Consider the following 21,696-nt stretch of genomic DNA (forward strand, 5'->3'; position numbering starts at 1 on the left):
GTGGCAGCTCACGACCAGGGCCAGCCATTATTGCCAGGGAGGGAAACTGTAATAAACGCTGAGAGTTTGGCAGTGGGAATTGGCAGACGGTCATGTTTTTATAGGCAGAATCTATGAGTCCTGAGCGATTTTCACCCCCTTGAGGATTCAAGGGAAAAAGTCACCTGGTCTATAGCATTCCTCATGTGTGTCTGCCATGCCCATCGCGGAAAGGTGAGTCCTCACAGGTGGCACACTGGCAGAAGGTGGCCGCAGGGAATCCAGTTTGAACTTTAGAAGTGAACCTCGCTGGGCTGCCTGTGAGCAAAAGGCACCAAGACCAGCCCCACACAAATGTCTACAAGGGCAAGGCCCCTGCCAAAAGCTTAGCTGCAGCAACAGGAATCATTCAAGAGAAAACAATCATTTTCTCAAGGCTGCCAGTCAGGAAAACATGACATTACTGGAAGATTCTAAAGAGTTGACATCACCGGTGGGAAGAACACTGTTTTCCCTAAAGGACCTTGTAGCCCCCTCGACAACAGTACTGCACTGTCGGTGACCACAGTCAGTGTTCTCAGCTGTCAGCTGTGGATGTCCACCCTGACACTCTGCAAGTAGCTGTCACTCAAGATACGTCTGGGAAACTGAACACGCAGGAGTGAGTGGTCAGGATAACTTGAAGGCTCGGCGATCACCACTTGCACATCTACTAGCGGGCTGCTCAGTTTCCCATCTTCATGGGAAAACAAAAAAGTACTTAGAATGTAAGGTTTGGAAGGTGGGCTGCTCAGACGCCATCTATTCCTGGGTGCCTCCCTTTACTTAACCAAAATAGTGACATGTGAGTGACTGGTGCGGGCCTTTCATAATGAAGAATGTGTTGACTTCTAATTCCTGAGAAATGCAAGCACAGTTAACACGCAGTCATGTAGATACAGGCTTCTCTTTCATTGTAAATAATCAGAGGTGCTGTGTATGAACACACACTCAACACAAGAAGACAAAGCTTGTTGAGGATGTTACCTAGGAAAGCAGACTGATGTTCTCCCAAGAGGGCTCCAAGTCATAAATTTACCACAGTCCAACACAGGGTTTCAATTCATTTAACTCCTTCTCAGGCTTGCTGATGAAGGCAAAAAAAAATCTATGCCTTACTTAATATGACTTGGAATTAAAAATGAGATGAGGGTATTTATGGAAGCAGCTGTGGAGATGACTCAAGTGCTTGCCACACAAGTTCAAGAACCTGAATTCGGATCTCTAGCACCAATATAAAAACTGGGTGTGGTGGGTTAGGCCTGTGAGCCTAGCACTGGGAAGGAAGAGACAGGTGGATCCTTGGAGCTTGCTGGTCAGTTAGTCTTGCCAAGTTTAGGAGTCCCGGGTTCAGTGAGAGCCTGTGTCTCAAAAAAGAAGGTGGCGAGCTATCTGCTACCAGTCTCTAGCCAATGCTGACAAACACATGCACATATTACACTCCCCCAATCATGACCTAAAGCCATTCAGATAGTGGGAACGGAGAGCTACATATACAGCTTCTCAGTTGTCCCCAGTCTCTGGTCTCTTCTGCTTCTTCCTGATCACCCTCAAGAGTCATAGCACAACCCTCCTGATTTAGGAAATTGAATTCTTAGAACACTGAATCCGTGGAGTAGAATGACTCCCTTTATGATATGCCACACTGTAAGGCCAACTCGTTCATTTACAGTGGGGAGTATGAAGGTCACATAAGCTACGCAAATACTATTGATACCACCAGTATATGTCACTCCTGAGGGCAGAGCTTCATGACTTCCTAGTCATTGTGAAATCAGGATGATGAATAGGAGATGACAGAATCTTATCAATACAAAATATGAGAACTGACTGTAATGGCATCAGGTGAGCTAGCCTGAGGCATCTATTAACTAGCTAGTGGCATCAGGTGAGCCAGCCTGAGGCATCCATTAACTAGATAGTGGCATCAGGTGAGCCAGCCTGATGCATCTATTAACTAGATAGTGGCATCAGGTGAGCTAGCCTAATGCATCTATTAACTAGATAGTGGCATCAGGAGAGCTAGCCTGATGTATCTATTAACTAGGTAGTGGCATCAGGTGAGCTAGCCTGATGCATCTATTAACTAGGTAGTAGCGTCAGGTGAGCTAGCCTGATGCATCTATTAACTAGATAGTGGCATCAGATGAGCCAGCCTGATGCATCTATTAACTAGATAGTGGCATCAGGTGAGCTAGCCTAATGCATCTATTAACTAGCTAGTGGCATCAGGAGAGCTAGCCTGATGTATCTATTAACTAGGTAGTGGCATCAGGTGAGCTAGCCTGATGCATCTATTAACTAGGTAGTGGCGTCAGGCGAGCTAGCCTGATGCATCTATTAACTAGATAGTGGCATCAGGTGAGCTAGCCTGATGCATCTATTAACTAGACAGTGGCATCAGGAGAGCTAGCCTGATGCATCCATTAACTAGGTAGTGGCGTCAGGAGAGCTAGCCTGATGCATCTATTAACTAGGTAGTGGCATCAGGTGAGCCAGCCTGAGGCATCTATTAACTAGCTAGTGGCATCAGGAGAGCTAGCCTGATGTATCTATTAACTAGGTAGTGGCATCAGGTGAGCTAGCCTGATGCATCTATTAACTAGGTAGTGGCGTCAGGCGAGCTAGCCTGATGCATCTATTAACTAGATAGTGGCATCAGGTGAGCTAGCCTGATGCATCCATTAACTAGGTAGTGGCGTCAGGAGAGCTAGCCTGATGCATCTATTAACTAGGTAGTGGCATCAGGTGAGCCAGCCTGATGCATTTATTAACTAGATAGTGGCATCAGGAGAGCTAGCCTGATGTATCTATTAACTAGCTAGCGGCATCAGGTGAGCCAGCCTGATGCATCTATTAACTAGATAGTGGCATCAGGTGAGCTAGCCTAATGCATCTATTAACTAGACAGTGGCATCAGGAGAGCTAGCCTGATGTATCTATTAACTAGGTAGTGGCATCAGGTGAGCTAGCCTGATGCATCTATTCCCTCAATGAGAACAATGAAACCAGTGGAGCAGATACCTCTTGGCTACGGTTCCCTGCCTTCTGCCCCATAATCACAACATTCCTGTCAAAGAAGCTGCACTAGTTCAAGCTCTGGCCCAGGCTCCTTGAGACAGGGTCTGCATGGACAATCCAGTGTTTGCCTCTGAGACTCAATCTGCTTCTATACTTTCTATGCTGACTGATTCTTTACATTTTTTCATACACCCAGTCATGCTACAGGGAGCTCCTTAAAATTGTACTATCACTGAGGTCTCCTGACTGTTCTCAGCAATATTATGGTTCATTAGCAAGTTAAGCCTTTAGAGGGCCAAGCTCTTCCCAAATTCTTATCGGGTTAATCACTATTCTTTCACACTGATTCCAATTTAGGTTTCTCCATGTGTATGCAGCACACATCTAAGAGGGTGATTTGGGGGTTAGAACTTAGCCCTTTGAGAATTTAATATCCCTATACAAGTCTGTTTTTATCTTGCAGTTTAATTGATCTACATAATACCAGATTTCTGAACTAAAGCTGTGAGATTTAACAATGATGAAAATACTGCCAGCTCCTCAATTTGCCATGAAAACATTCAAAATGTAAGCTACCAGACACCATTCTTCCAAGGGCTGCAGCATACGCCTCCCAAACAATGGTGATATGTGTATCTGAGACGGGCAAATTAAGTGGGCAGGCTTAGAAGTGGCATTAAAAGTCTTTTTGCAAATGCCTATCTGATTTGATCACCCTGTAAATGCAGATTGGAAAGCATGAGTTATGTTCCCTTGAGAAGATCCATAACACCCAGCACAGAACAGGCCTTCTATACAGTTGCTGAAGGAAGTGTTGGCTGTGGGTCAAAGGGTATTGCAGTTTCCCCTTAGCTCTGGTCTCAAAGAGGCTCACTGTTATCTCAGGCTACTAGGATGTACTCTTTACTGATGAACAACTTGCCTATATGAATCTGCTTGAACTAAAGAAGGGTGGAATTACATTTTCCCACAATATTTCTTTTCCCTCAAATGCTTTTTCACCATACAAAGGCTTTGTAAAGCATTCAGTCTGGGAAACCGAGAAGGCTTTCATTTACCACTTGGTAACACCTAAGAGAAGCCTACAGGGACCCTGCTCTGCAGGAGAATTAACAGCAGGCCCAAGAATCAGCATCTGCAGACAACAATGGGGGAGTTTATTTGCTTGCAAAGCAGTCCAAGCCCATGGTCTCCTGAGTGTCTGGCTTCTCCAGATGGTGGCATGGCGTGCTGAATTCTTCCTGTGGGTTTCACACCCTGGAATAGCTAATCCACCAAGGTCCTTAGATACCAGGACAGAGGGAAGTTATTCATCAGCAGTCACTTCAAAATATGCAAAAAGTCCCTTTCTTAGTAAAATGTACATACGTATTAACTGTTTTAAAACAGATGCACAAAAAGAAAACACCCATTATCACTCTTGAAGAAGTCACTCTGCCAAGACACACCTCAGCAAACCCGTGGGCACCTCTCCAGAACGGTATTCTAAACCTGGCACTTTGCTGGGTTTCTTCTTCTCTCCCACCCTCCTTGCCATTCCTTTCCTCTCCGTGGGGACCAGGTGTGTGTGCATGCACATTTGTGCTCATGTGTGTTGAGACTAAAGACTGATATCCTGGCGTCTTCCTCAATTGATCTTCACTCCTTAGTTCTGGAGACAGGGTCTCTCATGGAACCTGGAAAGTGCTAATTCAGCTGGACTGGCTGGGCAGCCTCAGGTAACCTCCTGTTTTCTCCCACTTATTCTTTAGTATTGCTGAGATTAAAACAAACAAACAACAACGACAACAAAACCCCACTGATTTTTAAAGGAATAGATCCAGCGCCGATTGCTCCCAGGGGCCCTATGCATGCTGCACTTGGCACAGGCCTGGTCACCCTAGTGGGCCTCTCCTTGCTCCTTCCTCCTCCGTTCTAGTTGCTCTGGTAGGGCAGCATCTTCCTGTTTTTGGGATTCACCCATCCCGGTCCTGACTGCTCCCAGGGGCCCTGTGGTCACACATGCTATGCTGAAGGCAGTGTGACATCTGGAGGTGGACTACCTGTACTTCCCTTCCCTCCTCTTCCCCTCCACTTGTCCCAATCTCCTGGCCTTGCTCAGGCTGGTGAATTCTAGGAACTCTAGCCTGCCCACAACCTCTCCAGTACCCATTCTGGTCACTCCCTCCTGTGATGTGGGATTCCCCTCTGTATGCTGTGATTACCATTAATGAATAAAGAAACTGCTTTAAACCTATAGCAGGGCAGAACATAGCTAGGCGGGGAAAACTAAACTGAATGTTGGGAGGAAGAAGACAGAATCAGGAAGAAGCCATGGAGCTGCCACAGGAGACAGATGGGCTGAAACTTTGCTGGTGGGTCACAACCTCGTGGTGATGCACAGATAAATGGTGATGGGTTAAATTAAGATGTAAGAGTTAGCCAATAAAAAGCTAGAGCTAATGGGCCAAGCAGTGATTTAAATAATATAGTTTCTGTGTGATTATTTCAGAGCTGAGCTGCCGGGTGGCTGGGAAACAAACAAGCAGCCTCCTTACAATACACCTGTGCTGTTTCTACCCCAGGCTCGGCCCAGTCACACATCCTGTGTCCTGATCAGTCTGCTGAGTCCCCCAGGCACTAGGATGCCTACACTATATCCAGCCCAGGCCTGGGTCACACATCTATTCAAGGGTCAAGCATGTTAAGTCTCTGTCACATGACCAGCCTGCACCATTCCCAACCCACAGACCTTGCTTTAGCTGCATGGTCTGAGCAGCCTAGCACGATGCATCACCAGACTCACAGCCAACAAAAGAAACCCACACGCCCAGGTCATAGCGTGAAAATACAAACAACCTGGAAGAGCAACACTGGGTGTATGTCCCCAAGCCTACCACTTGGCTGGATCTCCAGCGGGAATTACTCAGACGATAGCCAAGACACAGAACTTAAAAGAACAATTGTAAACTTCATCAAATCATTCAAGGCGTTTAAGACGCAAACAAATGGCTCAACAAAATTAGTGAGAATACCAATAACTGCCTGAGTGAAGTCCAAAAACACAACATATGGCCAAATGAGATGACAAAGACAACCTAGGATTTAAAAATTAAATTCGATAAAGAAATAGAAATATTGATGAGAACACAAGCTGAAATTGACGGTGGGATTGAAACACTCAATAGTTCAATTAGAAAACTCAGAGGCAAAGACTCCCAAGAAGAAGAGCTCAATAGAAAAAATATTGGGATGGGAGGATAAAGTAGAGAATTTAGAACGTACAGGCAAGAAATATGAAAAATTAAAAAAAACAATTAAACATGCAGAAACTGTGGAATACCATGAAAAAGTCAAACTTTCTAATTATAGACAGAGTTGAAGAAGAATCCCAGGTCAGTGGCACAGATCAGATTTTCAACAAAATCACAGACAAGAGTATCTCCAAATCAAGGAATCAAGGAAAGACAATGCAGCCAGACATAAGAAGTGAAGAGACTCTGGTCAGCTGAGTATGGCTCTGGCAGGCCTTGCTCTTTCTCTCTTACTCCCTCTACCTTGCTAAAACCCATGAGATGACATTCTTAAAGCTAGCCACCAAAGTCTAGTCCCTTATTTGGTCACTTCCTCCTTCTGAGGCAGACTACCAAGGACCAGCTATCAAAGTATTGAAGTTCAGCAATCAGGAGTCCCCTTTGGCTCACCTAATTAACATGTCCAATTAAAATTAAACACCTTATCCTAACATGAGATTTCCCATTTTGCCTTTATAAACTGTCATTTTCTTTCTTTCTTTTTTTTTGAGACAGGGTTTCTCTGTAGCTTTGGAGCCTGTCCTGGAACTAGCTCTTGCAGACCAGGCTGGCTAAGCTGCCATTTTCTTATGTGCCATGTCTGCCTCCTCTCTACCCAGAGGCAGTCCTTTGTCTGTCCGGGACAAATACCCCTGCCTCTCTCCCTTGTTCCCTTCCTCTTCTCTTTGTCTACTATCTCCTGTAGTTTTCTCCTATTTCCTGCTCTTCATTCCCATGGCGCAAATAAATCCCCTTTGTTCTGAGAACTTTGTCTGGGGTCCTGAGCTGATGCTGTTCCTTTCAAAAAGCACACAGAACACCAACCTATCAGGACCAGGAAAGGAACTCCCCATATCTTATCACGATCATAAAACTAGGAACCCCAAACGAAGGATGGACACTACAGACTGCAAGGGAGAAAAGACAAGTCACATATAAAGGCCGATAGCTGGTTTCTTAATGCAAACTTTGAGCCTAGAGCAATTACTCCAAGTTCTAAAATATCAAGGCTGTCAACCTAGACTACTGTACCAAGCAAAGCTATCAGTCATGCTGAGAGAGAAAAAAATTCATGATATAAACAGATTAAAAGAATCCATGTCCATCGAACCAGCCATAAAGAGAATACTGGGAGCAATATTTCAGACTGAAGAGAGGAATAAGCACAGCCAAGAGACCAAAGAAAACAAATGAACTAGTAACTACTGAAACGCAATAAAAACGACTAAAAACTAAGAACACATACAAACTCAGCAAACAAGCAAAATGATTGCAACCAACACACACTTTAAATATTAATGCCCTCAACCACCCAATCAAAAGACAGGTCAGCTGAATGGATTAAGAAAACAAAATTCATCTTTCTGCTGCCTACAAGAAACTCATCTTAGCTGTAAAGGAAGGAAACACCTTACAGTGAAAACACAGAACGAAGTACCTCAAGCAAACGGTACCAGGAAGCAAGCAGGTGTCACCATCCTTATATCTGACAAATGGCTTCAAACAAAACTACTTAGAAGAGATAAAGAAGGACGGACACTACATTCTAATCAAGGGAACAATTAGCCAAGAAGACATCACAATCCTAAACACATATGACATGTGGGATTCCCCTCTGTATGTTATGAATATGTTTTATTATCATTGGCTAATAAAACAGCAGCTTTGGCTTATGACAGGGCAAAATACAGCTAGCAGGAAAATTAAACTGAATGCAGGGATAGAAGGTGGAATCAGGCAGATGCCATGTAGCTGCCCAAGAAGCAAGATGTGAGATAACAAACCATGAGCCTCATGATGAAATATAAAATAATTGAAATGGGTTAATTTAAGATGTAAGAGCTAGCTAGGAATATGCCTGAGCCATTGGCCAAACTATTGTAATTAATATAGTTTTTGTGTGATTATCTGGGTCTGAGAGACCAGGAAATGAAAGTACAGTCTCCATTTCCATCAATGAATCCAACTTCATCAAAAGCATGCTACTGGGGTTAAAGACCCAGACCAAAACTAAGTCAGTTAGCAACAGACAGGTTACCTATGTAAACAGAGAAACATCAGAATTGAATGATGCTATACACCAAACATATGTGTGCAGAATATTCTGCCAAACACTAAGGAATATACAGTCTACTCAGCAGCCCACAGGAAACTTTTCTAAAATGCATTACACAGCCTGGGACACAAATCTTAAAAAAAAATTCAGAAAAATTCCATGTATCCTTTTGAACTGTAATCTAATAAATCTTAGCAAAGGAATCTGTACACAGATTTCATGAAATGAAACCACAGCACACACACACACACACACAAAATCCTCCAGGACACATTAAACATAATTCTACAAGGAAAATTTATACCTCTAAGTGCCCACATTTAAATATCAGAACACACCTAAGCTGGGAGTGGTGGCACATGCCATTAGTCCAAGCACTCAGGAGACAGGTAGATCTCTCTGAGATCAGCCTGGTCAGAAAGTTCCAGGTCACATTAGGGAAATTCCCAGGAATCCACAGGTATGACCCCAGCTAAGACCCTGAGCAATAGTGGAGCTGGTGCCTGAACTGGCCTTGCTCTGTAAGCAGATTGACGACTACCTTAACTGTCATCATAGAACCTTCATCCAGTCAGTGATGGAAGCAGATGCACAGACCCACAGCTAAGCACTGGGCTGAGCTCCTGGAGTCCAGCAGAAGAGAGGGAAGAGTGATAATACGAGCAAAGGGGTCAAGACCATGATAAACCCACAGAAACAGCTGACTTGAGCTAGTGAGAGCTCATTGACTCCAGACTGACAGCTGGGGAACCTGCATAGGATTGAACTAGGCCCTCTGAACGTGGTTGACAGTTGTGTGGCTTGGGCAGTTCATGGGCAGTGGGACCAGCATTTATCCCTAGTGCTTGAGCTGGCTTTTTGGAGCCCATTCCCTTTAGAGGGATGTCTCAGTCTAGATACAGGGAGAAGGGCCTTAGTCCTCCCTCAAGTGATGTGACAGACTTTGTTGACTTGCCATGGGAGGCCTTACCCTCTCTGAGGAGTGGATAGGGGGTGTAGTGAGAGAAGTTGGGGGGAGGAAGGGAGAGAGAGAACTGGGATTGGTATGTAAAATAAAAAAGATTGTTTTAAAATTTTTTTAAAGTTTCAGGTCAGTCAGGGCTATGTAGGGAGACCCTGCCTCACCCCCATTTCCTCCACCAATCTAAGAAAAAAATAAGTAAATAACTTATGATGCAACTCAAGAATCTGGAAAACAAAACAAAACAAAACAAAAAAACAAAACAAAACCCAAATCCAGTAGAAAGAAGAAAAATAATAAAAATCAAAGCAGGAATGAAATAGAATCAATGAAAAAAACACCCCCCCCCCCCCAAAAAAAAAAAAATCAAGCCCAAGAGCTGGTCCTTTGAAAAGATAGAACAAGATCAATAGATCTTTGGTCTAATTAGACAAAAAAAAATCTACAAAATCCCCCATCAAATTAACAGAAGATGTGAACAGGGAACTACTACATCAGGTGCCAAAGAAACTGAGGCTACTATAAGAGAATACATTATGGGTCTATAGTCTATAAGTTAGTAAACCTAAAAGAAACAGATTTCTAGATACACCTGAACTACCCAAGTTAAACCAAAAAGAGAGCATTAATGTAAACAAACTCATCACAAACCTGGAGCTCAAAACAGTGATTAAAAGCCTTCTGACTAAAACAAAACAAACAAACAACCTAGGCCCACATGGACTCACTGCAGATTCTACCAGATTTCAAAGAGCCAACCAACATGGAAACAGAAAGAACACTCCCAAATTCCTTCTACAAAACAAATACCCAAACCGAGTAAACACACAACAACAGCAAGAAAATTACAGGCTAATATTCCTGATGAACAGACTCAAAAAAAATTACTCAATAAGATACTTGGGAACAGAATACAGACACACATAAAAAGAATACATACCGTGACTGGGCTTTATCCCAGAGCTGTTTTAGCATATAAGTCAATAAAGACAAAAACGAAACAAAGAAACCCTGCATATAATTATCCCAATACATGCAAAAAAAAAAAAAGAGAGAGAGAGAGAGACCATACCTCAACTTAATTAAGGCTCTCTATGACAAACCCACACCCAATGACATCCTAAATGAAGAAAAATTTGAAGCAATCCCATTAAAATCAGGAATAAGACAGAGTTGTCCATCTTTCCCATTCCTTTTCAGTGCCTGAAACACTAACAGAGGTAAGAGAAGCAAGTTAAAGGAATACAAATAGGAAAAGAAGTTAAATTAATTCTACTTATAGATTATATTTATATACAAACATTCTGAAAATCCCATCAGAAAATGTGTAGAAATGATCAACAATTTCAGCAAAGTGCCAGGACACAAAATTAACTTAAAAATTACATACTAACATGTTAAAGGAGATGATCTTAGAGATACCCTTATTTGCGTTAAAAAAATAAGAATAAACCTAATCAAGATGGTAAAGACCTCTGCATTAAAGCTCTCAAATAAAGATACTAGAAAATGGAAAGATTTGTCATGCTCATAGATTGATACTATTAATATTGTGAAAAGGCTCTTTCTATTAAGAGCAATTTATAGATTGCTCAATGGATTCCCAATCAAAATTCCTACAACATTCTTCAGAGAAATAAAAAAATATTATCCTAAAATTTATACAGAACAAAAGATTCCAGATAGCCAGAGCGATCCAGAACAAAAAGAACAGTGCTAGAATTATTATTCTAAATTTCAAGATATTTTACAGAACCATGGTAATAAAAGCAGCAAGGCAATGCCACCAAAACAGACAAGTTGGCCAATGGAACAAAACAGAAAACCCAAATGAATGTGCAGCAATAGTCATTTGATATTTCACGACAAACAAACAAAGAAAACAACAACAGAAAACCAAAAATAAACCTCCAGCATCTTCAAAATGATGGTAGGGAAATTGGGTGTCCACATGTCGAAGAACGCATCAGGCCCGTGTATTATTAACTTTCAGAAAAATCAACCCCAAATAGATCAAAGGCCTCAGTGTGAAACCTGAAACACTGAACTGCTAGAAGAAAACACAGGCAGTGTCCACAAGACACAGGGTAGGAATTTTCTGAATAGGACTTCATTTGCTCAGGCTTTAAGGCCAACAATTGAAAAATGGGACCTCGTGGAACTAAAATGCTTTTGCACCACAAAGGAGACAACCAAGTCAAGAAGTCCATAGAGTAGGGAAGAATTTTCATCAACTACTCATCTGATAGAATATCCAGAATATATATAAAAAATAAATGAATCTAGAAAATAAACAACGCAGTTAAAACACAGGCTACAGATCTGAACATAGTTTTCCCAGAGAAGAAATAAAAATGGCTAAAGCATCTCAACACATGTTCTCCATCCTTAGCAAATAGAACAATACAAATTAAAACTGAGATTTCATCTTTCCCAGTCGGAATAGCTAAGATCAAGAAAACAACTGAACTTCTGGTGCACAGGCCACCCTTTCCTGGCTAAGTGTAGTGTCTACTCCTCATCAAAGTAGATGACAGAGTGTGCTACTAGCCTCCCACTAACCCAGCATAATTACTAGCCACGCTGCAAATCCTCATCAGTATTCCCAAAGGCAATGTAACTCTCACTCCTCATGAAAACAGTTCCTTATGGAAACAGGTAGAGATCATTACAGATGTCTACAACTGGTCAAAATGTAGAGAATTAAGTGACTGGGGATGCCCAAACACAACTGATGAAAAAAAAATCTCAAAAGAGAATATGGAAAGGTTTTTAAGAGCCGGATGCCCAGGACGTCCGCTGCTAGAGAGTGGTTCCTAGACGTGTAACACCTACATACATAAGGGGAATGCACCCATGAACTATAATAAACGAGACCATCATGATGACAACAGAAGTTGACGTGCTAACAGGGCCAGGGGCCATTCCACGCGGACCCACACCTAGATGAGGTCAATGGCTGCTGAGATCGGGAAGAATCAGTTTCCTCCATGGGGGAGCTCCCATATAGGTTGTCCAGTCCCAAGTGGTTAAGCCCTGGACAAACAAGCAAAGCCAAACAGACCCCAATAGGTTATAAATTTGCATGTGTACATCTATGTATTTATACATGTACAATAACAATAATTGAAGAGGTCGTGAATTTTGGAGGAGAAACAGGAGGAGTTGGGGGGAGGGCAGGAGGGAAGTAGAGGTCTCGCTCATGAATGAAGTCCTCAGTGATATAAATAAATACATACATACATAATGGAAAGGAAAGGGAAAGCTCATGCCCCAACTGTTCCCAGCAAAGGAAGGAAACACGATTTACCTGGCTGGTAGAAATCAGGTGACAATTCTCTGGCCACGGCTCTCGCAATGTCGCACTCCTGGCGGGCAGCCAGGGCAGCCTGGTCAGCAGCGTCAGCTTTCGCTCTGGCATGTGCAGTCCTACAGGGGCACACAAAGGCTAGTGAGTAGAGAAAGCCCTGTATTAACGACCCGTGGACAGGCAAACCATGATGTAGGGACAGACATGTTCATTATGATCATGGCCCCATCACCTGGAATAGAAATGTTTAGTGTCACAATACTCTGAGACCTCGGCAACAGCCACATCATAGATGAACCCGCCTGTGGATGGCTGCAGTCCTTCCTCTAGGGAAAAGGCAATTGTGGGTAAGGTCTCTACGCTCGGACACTGTGTCTGTCTGGCTGTCAGAGCTCACTGGACCAACTCCTCTGCTGATTTTGCATCGCACTCTCCCAACTTCAAAAAACAACCCACTATGGAGAGTAGGATTTGACTATACGATTTAGCCTAGTGCTCACTGACCAAATTCCACTGGCAGAATTAAGTAAGAATTCGACTAAGGAATTTGACCAGTGGAAGAAATGAGCAGAAGTGCTACCATCAGTGCTTGCTGATTTCCATGTGTGGATACTCTAGCCCGATGCTACTGGATGAGTATTATAACGGGAGGAGATGGACACGGCAGGTTCTCACCAGCAAGGCAAGGAGGGCTAGTGAGGTGTCTGTTTAGCTAATTTAAAATTTCTTTGCCTTTAACTTTTTCAGAAAGTTATTTCTGTGTGTACGTGTGGGGTTCCACTAGGAGTGTGGAGAGGTCAGAGGATAACTTGTGGGAATTGGTTCTCTTTCCAAAGTGTGGGTTCTGAAGACCGAACTCAGATCATGACATTTGTTCGCAAGTGCTCTTACCCGCTGAGCCATCTCACTGGCCCGCGTTTACCTATTTTTTTTTTTTTTTTTTTGCATGGATCTTATATGAAACAGAAAGAACCCAGTGAAGCAGAGCTGGTGAGGATGGATCTTTTGGTCTGCTATCCCCTCCCTGGTCCACCCTCACACTTTAAAAAACCCTTACCCTTTAGAAGAGGGAACAAGGGTTGGGCTTCCTGGGCTGGGATGATAGCTCGCTTGGTAATGTGTTTGCCCTGCAAGCATGAAGATGTGAGTTCAAACCCGTAGGTTCACATTAAAAAAGGCAAGAAAAGCCAGCTACACCTGGGCAAATACTTGCAATTCTAGTGCTGGGGATGCGGAAACAAGTAGGTGCCTGGGGCTCGCCTGGCAGCTAGCCTAGCCTCCCTGCCTTTCCAGTTCAGTGAGAGACTCTAGCTCAAAAGTAAGGTAGGTGTGTGTGTGGTGTGTTTCTTGTGCTTTTTTTTTTTTTTTTTTTTTTTTTTGCCTGTTTTCCTTAAAGAGAAAGAAGGCATGGAGTTGGATGGGTGGGGCTGTGAGGAAGATCTGGGAAGACAGGGGGGAAAACCGTGATCAGAATATACTGGATGAAAAAAAAAATTATTCCAATTTAAAAATGAGGTGGACAGTGTCTGAAGAACAACAGAGGACTGTCCTCTTGTCTCCGTGTGTACATGCACACCTGAACACACATGCTCACCTGTATGCACAGACACGTGTGCACACACAAGAACTGAGCCTGAGATACCTCAGCACTTGCTATCAAGGCTGACACGCGGAACAAGAGAACTACCTCCTGCAATCTGTGCTCTGAACTTCCTGCATGGTGTGTTACACACACACACACACACCCGATGGAAAAAAAATAGGCTCCTTAAGGTCAGACCAAAGAGAATCTGGAGATTTGATGGAGGTGGGTCTTGTATTAATCTGTTGCTTTCACTGGTTAATTAATAAAGAAACTGCTTAGGCCCATTTGATAGGCCAACCCTTAGGTGGGTGGAGTAAACAGAACAGAATGCTGGGAGAAAGAAGCTGAGTCAGGGAGTCACCATGATTCTCCCACTCCAGACTGACGCAGGTTAAGATCTTTCCTGGTAAGCCAGCTCGTGGTGCTACACAGAATATTAGAAATGGGTTAGATCAATATGTAAGAGTTAGCCAATAAGAGGCTGGAGCTAATGGGCCAAGCAGTGTTTATAGGAAGGTTGGATAGGGGAGCAGGGAAACTCATATCTTAGTTAAGGGAACCACCTAAGGGTTGGCAAGAGACTTGAACTTGGGGTGGCTACCAGATGCCCAGGGCAATGTCCCCAGTTAGTTCCTTGGGCACCTGAGGATAGGGAACCTGAAATGAACCTATCCTATAGCCATACTGATGAATATCTTGCATATCACCATAGAACCTTCATCTAGCGATGGATGGAGATAGAGACAGAGACCCACACTGGAGCACCGGACTGAGCTCCCAAGGTCCTAATGAGGAGCAGAAGGAGGGAGAACATGTACAACGAAGTCAGGACCACGAGGGGTGCACCCACCCACTGAGACAGTCGGACCGATCTATTGGGAGCTCACCAAGGCCAGCTGGACTGTGACTGAAAAAGCATGGGATAAAACTGGACTCTCTGAACATGGTGGACAATGAGAGCTGACAAGAGGCCAAGGACAATGGCACGGGGTGTTGATCCTACTTCAGGTTTTGGCTTTGTGGGAGCCTAGACAGTTTGGATGTTCAACTTCCTAGATCTGGATGGAGGGGGGAGGACCTTGGACTTTCCACAGGGCAGGGAACCCTGACTGCTCCTGGGACTAGAGAGGGAGGAGAAGAGGAGTGGGGGGAGGGGGAGAGGAGCGGGAGGAGGGGGAGGGAAATGGGAGGCGGGGAGGAGGCAGAAAATTTTTTTTTCAATTAAAAAAAAAAAAGAATACAGTTTCCATGTAATTATTTTGGGGCAAAAGCTAGCCATGCGGGCGGCTGGGTGCTGGGGACGCAGCCCTGCCGCTCATATTACAACAGAGATTATAGACAGAGAACTGGGTTGTGTGTGTGTGTCCATGTCCCAAATTCAAAGGACTTGTTCAGTTAGTGCTTAGATGACGTGGACACCCACTCTTACGCCTCTGTAGACATCCCGCCATATTCTATCAGCTCCAGGCAGGACTATGAATAACTGGTATGCAAGTCTGAAAGCAATGCTCACACTAATCTCTGACAATAGGGGAGGGCGAGCCAGGAAACGGCACTATACTCCAGCTGGCCTTTGGGGAGACAAAGTGGCAGCTGGAGATGACCAGGAAACTTGGCTCCCCAGGTTAAACTCCTAGATTTAAAACGGAAAAGCAGGGTCTGACCTGAGGCCAGAGTACTAACTAGTCAGAGGTCCCGCTCTCCCGTTCCTCCTGGACTCTTGTGGGCTCATCTCACGCCTACCTAGCGATTTGTAAGCTTTGCAAAGACCAGGATCTTTTGCCTTCTGTTCTTTGCTGCGCCGAGCACCCAGTATTTACCGAGAGTCTAACTTATGTATAAATGATGATTCTTTAGGAATAGCCGGACTGCCAGTTGATAATAAGTGAACTAAGGAATATATTGCATGAAAAAAATCTATTTTCAATAAAACATTAGTGAACCACAACACTATAGAAATGGTAAAGACAGAAAGGCTGCCAAGGGTTCAGCAGGGAGGGGGAACAGGCAGAGGACATGGCTAGGGGAGGGAAACAACTTGGTCGCACTGCAGTGGATGGATGGTAGGTACATATGTCGAAGTTTGTAGAATAGACATCACTGGGGGGAGGTCTAATATAAGCAATGGATTTTACATAATCAGGGGTGGGCACGAAGATGAACAATGGATTTTAGTGCAAGTGAGTCAACATTGCTTCAGCAATTACATCAAATTTACCCAAGACACCACAGAAGGAAGCTGTATGTGGGCCCAAGGTGGGGCGAAAATGTGTGTGAGAACTCTGCAGTTCGGCCAATTTGAAAACTGTTTCGAAAAACCATCATTTACAAATAAAACTTACCGAGAAGTTTGTTTTTATATATTTAGGGAAACCATATGTATGTGTGTATCTATCTATCTATCTATCTATCTATCTATCTATCTATCTATCTATCTATCTATCATCCATCTATCCATGTCTCTTCCTCTCCTCTCTTTCCATACATATATGTAACAACAAAGATGGAGGAAAATGATATTATAACTTCAAAAACCAAGAAAGCATTAAAAATGAACAGATCATCCTCCACATATCCAAAGAATTATTTCTGTATCATGTGGGAAATTCCTAATTGCTTCTGTCGATGGAGCATTATAAATTTGAGATGAAAATGAAACAGGAGTTTAAGAAAACAGATTCCTAAGTGCCTGGCTGTCCTGACCTTGTAAGACACCATCCTTGGCAATTTGAGGAGGCAGATTGACTAATTCTATGCCCAAGAACCCCTGTTCACAGGCTTTTAGCTTTCAATTCTTTTTTCCCTTCCCAGAAGGATTTTCCATCTTAGCTCCTATTCTTAGCTAGAACCTAATTATGTCTAGGTACCATAATTAATAAAGCTGTAAGGGTACAGTCATGCTGCCTTATAATGTGATTTCCTTGCTCTTCAATAAATCTACAAAACTAAACAATATATACGGATACTACTGCAACACATTTCTGTCAAGTCAAATAAAGCAGGAGTATTATCTCTTCGTCATATTATAATCCAGCAAACTGGACAATGCAGTACAGTGTACCCTTCCTGTAAACAAACTATGGAAGCTCAGAGTCAGCGAAGCCTCATTCACCACTCTTCTATGTAACTTACTTTCTTTGCTCTCTTCTGAAGGTCCGGACAGACTGCCATTTCCATGTGACCTAGCTACAGCATTAGTCAGGACTGCTTACAGCTGGCCAGATGAGCAAGACCACACCCACCCCTCAGCCCAGGGGCTGCTGCCTGAGAACTTCTGGTGGATCTGGTCACGAGAAATGGAGAAAGGAATGTTCTCTGTGTTATGTTCCCACCAGCTGGGGTCAAGGTCACTGGCATGGCTAGACTTTGGGGTTGCCCTGGCTCATGTTTGAATTCATTTATTTAAATCCCAGGGCCAGTTCCCAACCCACAGATGCCTGGTGAGACCTGACACTGTTGTTGGGATTGGGGCTGAGAACACATCATCTGAGTAAATCAGCTAAAGCCACATAGCACAGGTTCTTGCTGCAGCTGGTTGTATGGAATCTCTCTCTTTCTCTGTTTCTCTGTCTCTCTCTCTCTTTCTCTCTCCCTTCACTCCTTAAGGCCTCTTGCATACTCCAGTCTTCGGCTCCTCACAGTTTCAAGCTCCACACGTCACTATCATATATTTTCTCAAATGATGTAATCAGAAGTGAGAAATCATACCGATTAGTGAGGCAGCAGTCACTGACCTAAGTATACTGTGGTTTAACTTGAGGGTGGGTGGGCTAAGCTACAAGGACAATTCTCACATGCAGAGGCCCAGAAGTTGTCTTGGCTACTCTCTTGGCCACTGCTACACAAGTAGCCAGGAAACCTGGAAGCTAAGTATTATTACAGTTAAAACTAATCACAAATTATTTTTTCTCATCAACAACTTGAGGGTTTTTTTCCTTTAAAGACCGAAATATTTTACAAGTTCTGATGTCACTTTACTGTGAAGAAAATCATCTAGTTTCCTCAATGTTCCTGAATGTTTTAAAAAGTTTAATTCATGGCATGTTCCTTCAATTTAACAATGCTTTTTACAAAAAGTACATTCAGCAGTACCTTAAACAGGTTCATGGTACACTACTCTAAGGAATGCGCACGGCCCTTTAGACGCCTACCCTCTGTCTTTCATGGACAGAGTTGATGAAAATTTGAATCCAGAAGGCAACACGATTCCACTAACGGTGAAACTACATCTAGAATTTCCTGGGTTTGCTACCTGCTCATCTTGTTCATTCTCTTCCCAATGACAAAGTGCTTTGAAAATAGGCTGCTTTTGGTATACTTTAAGTTTTATTATATGTGACGGTTAATTTATGATCTGATTCTTAAGACTTAATGGTAGAGGCCACAATCTAATAGGTTCAGGGGTCTTCCTTGGGGTTTGCTATGACATTCAAATAGTTAAAGAAAATTATTATTGAGGTAATTGAAAAGCAGAAGCAATTGGTTGGTAGAGACCAATGTCTTGGTTCAGGACCACATTGCTCTACCAGATGACAGAGCCAAAAGCGCTTGTCTCCCTACGCTGATGTGGCAGAGTCAGACCATCCAGTTCTCCACCATCAACACCCAAGCAAATTCTCTTTTCCTTATGGTTCTCTTGAAAGTGCCTGGCAATAACAAAAAAATTTTTGGGGGAGGGGGTGGTTATGGCACTGTGTGTAATAAAATGGAAAAAAAAAATGACCTGTTGGCCTTTCTTTGGGACTGTGACATTACTCATTTATGTGAGACCTAGATTTGAGAAAACCAATTATCTCATGCAGACAGTTGCAGTCCTTTCAAAGAAGAAATTAGTCTGCCGAGCAAGGAACACTGGCTAGGGACAAAGGCAACTGACTCTGCAGACTCAGATACAACTGGACACTTGATTCTCAGGCACTAGCACCAAGAAGGCCACATCTCAGTCTTGATGTGGTTCTTTGAAGACTGGTCCAGCGACACTCAGCATGCCTTGACGCAGAGGAGTGACTTTCACGCTATTATACACTTGCTAAGTGACATGACTGATGAGGATTTCAATCCAGAAGAAACAAGACTGCTACTATTCCACTCTCAGTTAACCTGGCTCAGAAGACCGCATCGCAGGCATCTCCCACCTATGAGTTCTTGAATGTTAGTGTTCTCCACAAAATGCCTTAAAAATAGACAATTGAAACAGAGTAAGACCTAGGATGGTAACTTCAGGACTGAGTTCTTAGGCTTTTATTTTAAACAAGTAATATTAACAGTGACTCATGAATCATATTTTCCAGTGTTGAAGCTGACAGCTCCCTTTTGTCTGAAAATGATAGCAAGTTATTGAGATATAACATGGTCATGAAAGGGCATGCAATCGAGCTATTTAGATCTAACATGGACATGAAGGGGCATAATATTGCTAGTGACGGTTGGTGTTTGATGTTTCCAGAGCCCAAACCTTTGCACACATGTTAGAAATCAGGCTTCGAAAGCATTAGAGTCAACGATTAGCCCAACTCTCCTTAGAGGCTCAAGTGATCCTTGTCAATGAGCTCACAAAGTAAAGCACATTTCCTAACAAAGAAATACCTACACACTCCAGGAATTAGTACCATTCCTCTGGCTTCTGGTCAAGAGGAAAAAGGACCTACGATTCATCTGAAAAAAAAAAAATGTTTATTCACCTTTGACAAAATGCTGTCCATTGTGTTATCATTGTCATTTTTATAAAGAGCCAGAGGAGACAACACTCTCATTGTGTGGCGGCAGAAACAATTTGGCCTCTGATGATAAACTAGTTCTGTTTCTCCTTTTGTAAAAGCTACCAGGAAACTTGGAGTGAAACGATCCTCAGTCCCCACACACAGGTACCGTCTGTAGTTTCTGGGTTCTGAGCCGACTGTCCATGCTGGGAATGCTCATGTACACCACTTCCCAGCATGCCCTGTAGATGCTTTCTGGAAACTGGCAGGATATTTAATCAAAACAGCCCATTCCTCGATCAATGATCTGCTGTTCTTACTAAGGTTTCTCAACTTTGGCCCTACAGCGTGCTGATGCCCTAGGGACAGATGTAATAATTTGGGAATCTTGGAGTTGACTGTTCGATCTTCATTTATAAGATTTTTTATCTCTAGAACACTCTAAAGATTAGAAAATAAGTCATTATTAAGTGCTTTAAAAACTTTATTCCCAATATTTTCCTAAAGACTTAATGAGTTGAAAGGCTGTATTATCATTTTTCATTTATGCTTGCTTCTGTGAACATGTATGCACACATGACAATGGCATGTTATTCTCATGGAGGCAGAGGACAACTTATGTGGAGTTGTTTCTCTTCTCCTGCCATGTTCCAGTGACAAAGCCGGGGTCCTAGGGCTTGGCAGCAGGCATCTTTACCTGCCGAGCCATCTCATCAGCACCACGACAGACCCCACGTTCTTGATAGCCAGGTCAGAAGCACCTCTCTACTTCTCTGGATTATGTCAATCTTTCTACTTTGTTTTTGCTGCTAGAGACTGAACCCAGGACCATGCATAAGCTAGGCAAGTGCCTTACCACTAAGCTATTTATTTATGGATTTATACAGATTCTTGCTTACAAGAGTATATAGTCTGTATACAGACTATAGCCTAGGTTGGCCTCCAACAATCCCCCTGCTGTAGCGTCATGAGTGCTGAAATGAATGTCATGCTTTACCATATCTGGTTCACTTAAAAATTTTGTGTGACATTTGTCTAAGATTTATCACTAGAAATCTAATACAAGATTGGGATGCTTTATTCTTAAAATTGTTTTTGAAGGAAAGTCCTTTCAGTGAGGACCACTCAAGTTCAAGAACACTGTCATTAAATATTAGGTTAAAACACCTCTTTAAAATGCAACTACCTGCATTCCATTAGATGAAGGAGGTTATGCCAAATAAAAAACAGATGCTGGCATACAGACTATATAAAGTAATTCTTAATTCAACAAAAGAAAATTTAAAAACCAATAATGGACTTTAAGAGACAGTTCTCTACAATGTACAATGTACAAAAATCGACAAACGACAGTGAACACAGGTAAAGCTTCTGGGGATAATTCAACGCGGGAAAAGGCCATGCTCATCATTATGTGTTTATTTTATATGATGCCCCGGCTCCACTGTCAGGGACAAGCCCAATAAAAGCACTATCTCAACAATTTTGTTGTTGTTAGATCAACGATCACAACATCCTTTTAATAGGAAGCCACCCATGTACCAAGAGATGAATAAAAAAGCAGTAATAATATAAACACATTGTTCAGTCGTTAAGAAACGGGGACCTGTGATACTGGATGGATAAACATTGATCTTAAACAAAATGGAATAAGTCACAAAGAGACAGTTTTATATGAGGCATGCACAGTAGACAAAGCCATATGAAGAAAACGAAAGATGGTTTCCTGGGGGTTGAAGGGAGGGAGAGGAAACGGAAAATTATTTTCCTAGGT

General features: G+C 42.9%; 1 protein-coding gene across 6 annotated transcripts in view; it reads right to left on the reverse strand.

The window, feature by feature from the left end:
• Jph1 (junctophilin 1) overlaps positions 1–21,696 on the reverse strand; it is an 84,822-nt gene that overhangs the window by 14,523 nt on the left and 48,603 nt on the right. For all 6 annotated transcript variants that reach the window (XM_057790524.1, XM_057790527.1, XM_057790522.1 and 3 more), the window contains exon 3: positions 12,639–12,757. In XM_057790524.1, coding sequence (XP_057646507.1) covers positions 12,639–12,757 — 119 coding nt within the window. The remainder of the gene's footprint in view (positions 1–12,638; positions 12,758–21,696) is intronic.

The sequence above is a fragment of the Chionomys nivalis genome, chromosome 16, assembly GCF_950005125.1.
Source record: "Chionomys nivalis chromosome 16, mChiNiv1.1, whole genome shotgun sequence".
In the NCBI taxonomy this organism is placed as follows: Eukaryota; Metazoa; Chordata; class Mammalia; order Rodentia; family Cricetidae; genus Chionomys; species Chionomys nivalis.